The sequence below is a fragment of the Carex rostrata genome, chromosome 11 (assembly GCF_964058835.1).
Source record: "Carex rostrata chromosome 11, lpCarRost1.2, whole genome shotgun sequence".
Classification (NCBI taxonomy): domain Eukaryota; kingdom Viridiplantae; phylum Streptophyta; class Magnoliopsida; order Poales; family Cyperaceae; genus Carex; species Carex rostrata.
This window is the reverse complement of record NC_135928.1, coordinates 8,999,247-9,008,530: the sequence shown is the minus strand read 5'-3', so window position 1 is coordinate 9,008,530 and position 9,284 is coordinate 8,999,247. Positions and strand designations below refer to the sequence as shown.

The following is a 9,284-nucleotide window of genomic DNA, read 5'->3' as shown; positions in this document are numbered from 1 at the left end:
AAATCTGCTACGATTCCAAAAAATTGTAGGGACCCTGCCTTTTCGAATCCAACTACTTATTTGTTTTAAGATTTATGCACAAAAACTAATTGCTTTTGACATTAGTGCATTCTAAAATATTAATAGTTGGATTTGAAAACGAAAAATCCCTGCGATTCTTTGGAATCGTAGCAGATTTATTTCCCATTAATATATATCGCATATACCGTATAGGTACTGTGTCAAAGTCCATTTTTCAATGGGAAATTTATTGTGTATTTCATCGAGGACAACACAGTCATAAATCTTAGAAAATTGAAATGATCATGTGACCGCAAAATGAATATTTTTTCCAATGTTAGTACCGTATTCGGACGTCGACCCAGTAAAATTTCGGGTGAACGGTTCACTAGTCGGACCGATGGATTCACCGATTCAACTGCTGATTTTTAAAACAGTTGAGTATAATATTGAGTTGTTATATCTTATCTTCATAAACTATTAATTACAGTAATATTATATCATAGAGCTTAATTAAAAAAATATGTTACATAAATAATTCAAATAATAATATATATTTTTTTAATTCAGATTGGTGTACATCAGCCTTTTTTTCCTGTAATTTACTATCGACATCATCAAATTAAACAATAACTTTTTAATTATTTTCAATTTAATTAGATTGAAACTCAGCAGCAAAATATTTAAAGCCGATATTATAATTATTGTTGATTGTAGAAATTTAAAAACTACATAAGTTGTACTTTCGGATTAACTTTTTTGCCCTTAATAAGGTCGGTGTATAGAAGATAGGTGTCATTAATTAATTTCTTATTTGCTCATTTCTACGGTTATAATATATAGTCGTCTCGCAGAACCTTACAAGGTTGTGCACCAAACCGTACTGGTCAATATGTAGGTCTGAATTCTTTGATCAGTATCAAGATCCGTGTGGATCTGAGTTACGAATCACCAAGAGACTTGATGAACTGAAGACTAGTGCTACTCTAAAAACTGTTACCCTGACACTCCTAGAAACCCATTGTACCTGTGTCCGACACGTATCCGACACCAACACGGTCACGATACGTATCAGACATGCCAGTTGGCGCGTCGCCTTATGTGGTGTATCCTTAGTCCTTTGATACGGTCTCCGACATGCTCTGACTCGTCTGGATACGGCCTGGACACTGATCTGACACGGCCTGGTCCATAGCTGCTCCCTGTGAACCGTGCTTGCTGTGGTCCACCCCGCTAGGTTGCTGCTCCTGGTGCACCCAGCCTGCTGTGAACCGCGTCAAAAATTGATTTTTCCTTGCGACAAGGAGGATTCGAACTGGGGTTGAGACACCGCCAAAGGCACTAACCACTGCAATACTTTATCTTTGATGTTATAATCTACTAGTGTTTATATTTAGGAGGCTGATAATTAACCCCGCACCTCCCACCCCGCAATTAACCCCGCACAAAATGCCAAAAAACTCCAGCTGTCATTTTTTTTTCATAAGGTATTAATACTTACGTACAGAAGTATTTATCTCTAAGAACGAAAGTATTTATCTCTAAGCACGAAAGTATTTAGGGGACCATGCACGTTTTTTTCATGGAGGGTGGAGGGAATCTCAAATCACATGGGGGGACCATGCACGTTTTTAGAAATGAGTTTTTTTTATCTCATTTCAATCTCATCCACATTTCTCACAATCTATGAGAAATTTTGCGAATCTAAAACCACGAACGTTTTCTACATAATTTTCTCTTTCAAATGAGATCCATGATGACATACTTTCGAGCAAGTCGTTACAGAAGTATTTATCCCTCATCGTGCAAGTATTTATATCTATACTTGAAAGTATTTTTTTGCATATAATACTTATAATACTTGATATTAATACTTTCATATGTTAGTATAAATACTTATAATACATGATATTAATACTTTCATATGTCAGTATAAATACTTATAATACTTGATATTAATACTTTCATATATCAGTATAAATACTTATAATAATTGATAGTAATACTTTCATATGTCTGTATAGATATAAATACTTGCACGATGAGGGATAAATACTTCTGTAACGACTTGTCCGAAAGTATGTCATCATGGATCTCATTTGAAAGAGAAAATTACGTAGAAAATGTTCGTGGTTTTAGAGTCACAAAATTTCTCATAGATCGTGAGAAATGTGAACGAGATTGAAATGAGATAAAACTAATTTGGAGAGAGATAGAGTGGGGGGATGGTGGGGGGGTGGAATTGGGGGGAGTAATATAATTGTTCTTATATTTAATGTATATCCAGAACTTTTTATATTTAATTATATAATACAAGTATTATTAAATTTATTATATAATATAATAGGTGTGTTGTATCCTTGATTTTTGAGAATTATCGTATCGCTGTACCCGTGTGGTATCCGACACAATATTCGTATCCGTATCCATGCAACATAGTCTAAAAATAATAGGGAAAATTTCTGATGTACTCATCTAAAATTTCAAAATAGCTAATATTCCCATAAATAGATCATAATATCCAATATACCCATGCAAACTTAACTTTCTTTCTTCTATTCCCTTTTATTTATTTTATTTTATATTTAACTATTTTAAAAATTGAATTGACAATTATATATGTCCCTTCCATTTCAATCCTCCTCACTCTTCTATTTAGCTATTTTGCATTCTTCGTCCAAGATGTTAAGCTTTCTCAAAGATCGATTTCCAAGCACCAAAAATCAAGAAAAGGAATGTCGTGTTCTTACAGCCAATTAGATCAATCAAGAAGTCAAACACAAATTGAAAGCACAAATCAAACGAATTTCTTTTAAACTGGATAAAATATACTATAAAATGGCAAGCCAAATTTGAGAGAGAAAATACAATTGGGTTCAAAATTCATTAAAATTGACCTAACACATTATGAGCTGTTGGGTTCGTGACAAGGAATTCGAGTGTTAGAGTTTTCAAAATCAAAATCTATTATGCCCAATTCACGTTGGGTTCGTGACAAGGAATTTCAGAAAAAAATGAAGAATGAAGTTGTGAACTAGCGCATCATTTATGAGCTGATTTCCACAAAATCTGAGAAGCATGAACTGGTGAATCATATACTCGTCCTTTTTTTTAGTGTATCTTTATTAGTTCACATTTTAATTTTCTTCCATTCAAGGAGAGAAAAATGAAGCTATAGGTTCATGGAGGAGGGGCCAGGAAGGAAGGTAAAATAAAACTAAGAAAACTAATATACTGAACGAAGCTTGACATCCTAGACGAAGAAAGCACAGCTTCTAAATAGAAAGAGGGGAGGATTGAAATAGAAGAATATAATTGTCAATTCAATTTTTCAAAATAATTAAATAAAAAAATAAAATAAATGAAAGGGCATGAAAGAAAGGAAGTTAAATTTGTATGAGTATATTGGATATTATGATGTATTTACGGGGATATTGGCTATTTTGAAAGTTTGAATGAGTACATCAGAAATTTTCCCAAAATAATATATCTGGGTCCCCAAGTCATTATCATCCTCCGTAATGATTTTTTCAATTTATTTTGCCGTTCCTTGCCAAAGTTGACTAAGTAACTGCATTGACGTTGACGTTGACGTACCACTTCTATTTGATATTTATGAGAGCTTAATTAATTAGCTTCAGTCCTCCTTAGAATATAACTTAGCTGAATAGCGAAAACTACCAATTATGGCTTGGCTTCTTTTATTCCCCCTTCTTCTAACAATGCTGTTAGTTCCCAATTCACTTGCCCAAGCACCCCAACCGCTTGGTTGCCAAAAGACATGTGGCGATCTCAATATCCCATATCCATTTGGAATAGGCCAGGGCTGTGCGCTATCCAAAGAGTTCGAGCTGAGTTGTACCAGAAACCAAACTGCCATTTACAATACATTTTATATAGACGTGGAGGTGGTTAATATCTCACTGTTTCCGAACCAAGCTCGGATAAAACACAATATTTCTTTGCAGTGTTACAACCGCAAGGACAATACTGTTTCCTATGAAGATTGGGGTCTCGGTTTGACCACAACAACATTTAGGTTCTCAAATACCAAGAATGAGTTTACAGCAATTGGTGCCAATACACTTGCTTATAGTTATTTCTACCCTGCAAACAGTGATACCATTTCATATGTAACAGTAACAGGGTGTGCCTCTGAATGCTCAAGTTTGCAGGGCCTTGTTAATGGTTCTTCTTGCTCAGGAATTGGTTGCTGTCAGACTCCTATTCCTCTGGGAATGAATTATTACTCAGTCTACTTTGATCCTGACTTCAACAATTCCGATGTCTCAAGCTTCAATCCTTGTAGCTATGCAGTGCTTATTGAAGCAGACAGCTTCAATTTTAGCACTTCATACATCACAACTAGTAGCTTCTTTGATGACAACAATGGCACAGTTCCTGTTGTGTTGGATTGGGCCATAGGCAATGAGACCTGCATGGTGGCACAACGTAATAGAACCAGCTATGCATGTGTTAGCAGCAATAGCACATGTCTCAACTCCACCAATGGTCCAGGCTATTTCTGCAACTGTGAGGAGGGGTACGAAGGAAACCCCTATCTCTATGGTGGTTGCACAGGTACTATAATCTGTTTTATTTTATTTTATTTTTTAAAATTAGGCACTAAAATTGGTTGCTATAGTAATACTGATACATATGCTTACTTGTTTACTATCATTTCCCATGCAATCTTGGGATTTTATGAATCCTCTAAATTCCCATCTTCTGATTGTCAAAGATATCGGTTAGCTGGTATGATAGGCAAAGGATATATAGTACATAATTCATTGCCAGAATCATGTAATACACCGGTAACATTCAGTAAGATCTGATTTACAGATTTAACAGGTAGGTTCTGACAAATCCATCTCATTTTATCTGTCCAAATTAGTTGAAAACGTCAAACTGGTAGCTTCATGTTAGATTCACGTCAGGTTATTGGTCATTCAGGGTCCAAATTGTTTCAGTGTTCCATGCCATCTGCATCTTTTCAGTGTTGGAAATCATAAAGGTCAAACAATTACGTCTTATCTAGAGATCAAATAATTACATCTCATCTAAGGGTCAAACTCTTACACCCCGAAAAAGAAGAAATAATCCCCACCTTAATCTAAGACCGTCCTATGCCAAAGAGACCCAAAATATAATCTTTAGTGTGGAATACAATACCTGATTCCATGTCATTTTCCATGGAATATCAAAACCCTAAGTTGGAGAAGCAACCGTCTCCGTGAGCGCGAGACAAGACTCTAACAAGCTCTTTCTCGCCCTTTTGGTTGAATCTTAGATTAGGTCTTCCAAAGCAACAAGATCGTCTCTTGAGAATTCATCTCCAATATTCTAAATGAAATTCTCCTCTCTATTCTTTGATGGAAGAAGAAGGAAGAAAGACACTCAATTCTATAGAAAATAATTTCTGAAAAGAGTTGGTTATCTTGTGCCTTGGGGACCCATCTATTTATAGTTCTACACATCTGACAGCGCGAGTGTAGGTGGTCCACCCGCACTGGGTCAGAACGTATCTAAGTAACCGCCTTAAAATTAGCTCCGAAAATAGTTTGTATCCTGAGTGCGTCCACACTCAGATCTAGTGCGGGTGAGCCACCTGTACTGGACTTAAAACAGAACTTTCAGAAAATTGACTAAGTCCTCAGTGCGGGTGGTTCACCCGCACTGCGCTCGGACTTTTTCCTGCATTGTCCTAAAGTTCCCAAAAATTGGCTAAGTACTGAGTGCGTCCGCACTCAGATCTAGTGCGGGTGAGCCACCCGCACTGGATTCCCAAAATGCAGTTTTCTCAATTGCAAATTTTATAATCAGTCCATCAATGATTTGATCTTTGCCCAAATTGTTCTACACATTTATGGACCACACCCTATTGAATACATTGATTGTCTAATATCTTAAATCCATATTAGATCACTTTAATTGTGACAACCATATATGACAGTAAACAATTCATAATTATAAATGTACAAACTTTCAGGGTGGTCTAATTAGGTTGTGGTGTGTGGGGTTGAAATTGTCAACTTCAGGTTCATTCATAATTTATGTGATGATTGTTTTGCATTCTGAATCAGTTTAATTGAGTCAATTTAAAGTTTTAAACTCTCATATTGCACTATGATTGTTACTGATTTACATCAAATGTGCCAGACAGTAAAGATTTTCGTACTTCTTGAGTTCAGGATGTATGGCTAGGTCCTGCACAATGCAGATCATAAATATCACAGGATTGTCAGAAAAGCCCATAAGTCTCCTTGGCCCAAACAATGTACACATCACAATTACTGAGCATTTTTCGTAGCAATTAATATGTTCAGAGAAAAAGTTTAATAGAAATTACTATCATTCTGTTATCTGTGGGATTATTACTGGTACACGTCAAAATTCAGACTCGCCAGGCACAGCGAATTGTACCCTGGTTTATTGTTAAGACCAACCAAGATTTATTCTCTCTCATCTGATGCGGAGACTAATTTCCCATTTGTAATGATTCCTGTTTGTTTTCATTTGGCAGATATAGATGAATGTCAACAAAATAAATCAAGATGTACTGGGATTTGTGAAAATACACAAGGATCATTCATATGTTCATGTCCTCGAGGTATGCATGCGGTTAGTAACAGCAGTCGAGATTGTATCCATGACACGAGACTTCCACTGTGGGTCAAGTTGGTTATAGGTAATGTTCTCAAATATTACTATATATGTCATCTTGAGTTTAATCTTTAATTGATTAAGAACTTTAGTAATTGGTTCTGTAGAACTCATCTCTTTAACTGAGCTCCATCATGGTTTACTTCTACAGGTATTGGCAGCTCCATCATGGTTATAGTAATTTTGAGCTCCTCTTTTTATTTGGTGCACGAAAGAAGAAAAGTTGCTACAATTAAGGAGAAATACTTTGAAGAGTACGGAGGTCAGTTGTTGTTTCAAGAGATGAAGTCGAAGCAGGGGTTTGCTTTCACGATATTCAAGGAACACGAATTGAAAGAGGTTACTAACAACTTCGACGAAAAAAATGTACTAGGACAAGGAGGAAATGGTACAGTATACAAAGGAACTCTCATTAATAATGAAGTTGTAGCAATCAAAAGGTGCAAAACAATTGATGAGAGGCAAAAGAAAGAATTTGGCAAAGAGATTCTTATCCTTTCTCAAATCAACCACAAAAATATTGTTAGAATCATTGGTTGCTGTCTAGAAGTAGAAATACCTATCTTGGTTTACGAGTTTATTCCTAATGGAACCCTTTTTGACCATATTCATGTTAAGCATGCAATATGCATTCCCTTAAGAACGCGCCTAAGAGTTGCTCAAGAGGCAGCCGAAGCACTTGCCTACTTGCACTCCTGGGTGTCCCCTCCAATTCTTCACCGCGATGTAAAATCTTCTAACATACTTTTGGATGAGAATTTTATGGCCAAGGTGTCGGATTTTGGAGCTTCCGTTTTGGCACCAACGGACGAAGATCAATTCATCACACTTGTGCAAGGGACGCGTGGTTACCTAGATCCAGAGTACATGCAGACTGGTCAATTGACGGTCAAAAGTGATGTGTACAGCTTCGGTGTCATTCTTCTTGAGCTTCTAACTCGTAAAAAGGCATTCTACATGGATGGACCCGAAGAGAGAAGTCTCTCATCAGCCTTTTTATCCGCTATGAAAGAGAACAAACTCAGGGAAATTTTGGATGTTCAAATTATGGATGAAGAGAGCATGGATCTGATCAAAGGCGTCGCTGAGCTAGCAAGAGAATGCTTAAATATGGAAGGAGAAAAGAGGCCTGAAATGAGAGAAGTTGCTGAAGGTCTTGATAGGTTGAGGAAAACCATGAAGCATCCTTGGGTACAGGATAACCGGGATATTGAGATTGAGCACCTCCTTGGTGAACCCTCTAACAATCATTTGGAAATGACTTCATACCATAGTTTGGAAGAAAAGGCAATGCTGCCTATTGATTCTGGACGATGATATATAATGCATCATTTTGCCTTTTTTTTTTTTACCATTTTATTTTATTTTCAATTATGTTCTATTGGGAGATAGGCAGAGCAACTTTGTGCGTTAAATTTATTGTTCTACTTGCTTTTTTTCACTTTTTTAATGTATTTTGTGTGGGATGAAGAGAGAGAGCATCGTATCTTATATTTGTACTACAATAATTTGTTGACCGTTCTTGTTTAATTATAAACAATTTGTTTAGATGTCAAAATTTAGCTTCACAACATTGGTCTTAAAGTAATACAATTATATATTGTTGAAAAAGTAATATAGATCTCAGATTCTATTTTGATCATAGATCAAGGGTCTAGATCAAATGTAATAAGATAGGCAACGGTACAGTAAATAGGTATCTACACATACCATAATTACAGTAGGTACCAATTAACAGTGGCTAGTCCAAATTAAGTCATATAATATAAATATCAAGACACACACTGTACAGTAGGGGTGGCAACGTGCTGGGTCAGCTGGAACTCATCACGAGCAAGCTGATTTTAGAGGTCGGAGCTAAAATCTTAACTTGAAATCATGACCGAGCTAGTTCATTGGGTTTGGTTGGATCTTATTGTATGAAGAAAATAAATTATAGAAACTTGTTGGACGTCCGAGATGAACCAAGTTAGACAGTATAAAATGCACACACATTCATACAAATTCACAAATTGATACCTAGTCGAGATAACTCACGAGCTGGCAAATAAGTTAGGCTCCAGCTTGAACTCGTTAATTATAGACTGAGCTAGTGGCGAGCTGGCTCCTTAACGGCTCTGTCCAGTGAAGAGCGAGCGACTCCGATGCGAGTCACCATCGAGCCACGAGCTACGAGCTTTTTTGCCAGCCCTACTATCCAGACACACAAGAAAATACAATCAAATTTTATCGTCTCCTTATTGTCGGTATACCCTCACAGATACTCCTGTCGCTAATAGAAAAAAAAATTCTATCTGTATACCCTCACAGCAAGTGTCACACCCCGACAACAGGGCTGACAACCCGTCGCGCTATCAGCGCAAGGCGATTCAATCATCCTACACAATCAAATATATACATAAATTACCAATGACATAGACAAGAGCCACATTGCATGAATAAATTCGAATTTAATAAACCAATTGAAAATAAACCTACTACGGTATAAAATATGCAAACGAAATACCATAGTAGATTTATTTTGAAGCAAATAATTCACTCTGTGGCAAATCCCGCATATCTTCAAGTTCTACAACTTGTTTCCGAATATCTCGCTTTGTACCTGGAACCCACCGAAATGG

The 9,284-nt window shown here is 36.5% G+C and overlaps 1 protein-coding gene across 1 annotated transcript; it reads left to right on the top strand.

Annotated features, from left to right (window-relative positions):
• The first annotated feature begins 3,646 nt into the window (after positions 1 to 3,646).
• On the top strand, positions 3,647 to 8,234 carry LOC144561383 (putative wall-associated receptor kinase-like 16). The gene is made up of 3 exons (XM_078310351.1): positions 3,647 to 4,581; positions 6,524 to 6,688; positions 6,815 to 8,234. Exons 1-3 carry the CDS (start codon positions 3,687 to 3,689, stop codon positions 7,978 to 7,980), a joined length of 2,226 nt encoding a protein of 741 aa, XP_078166477.1. The 5' UTR covers positions 3,647 to 3,686; the 3' UTR covers positions 7,981 to 8,234.
• The last annotated feature ends 1,050 nt before the right edge of the window (positions 8,235 to 9,284 follow it).

Coding starts and splice junctions, on each gene's coding strand:
- LOC144561383 (XM_078310351.1), top strand. CDS start 3,687: ATGGCTTGGCTTCTTTTATTCCCCCTTCTTCTAACAATGCTGTTAGTT. Junction 4,582..6,523: donor TCTCTATGGTGGTTGCACAG/GTACTATAATCT, acceptor TTCATTTGGCAG/ATATAGATGAATGTCAACAA. Junction 6,689..6,814: donor GTGGGTCAAGTTGGTTATAG/GTAATGTTCTCA, acceptor TTACTTCTACAG/GTATTGGCAGCTCCATCATG.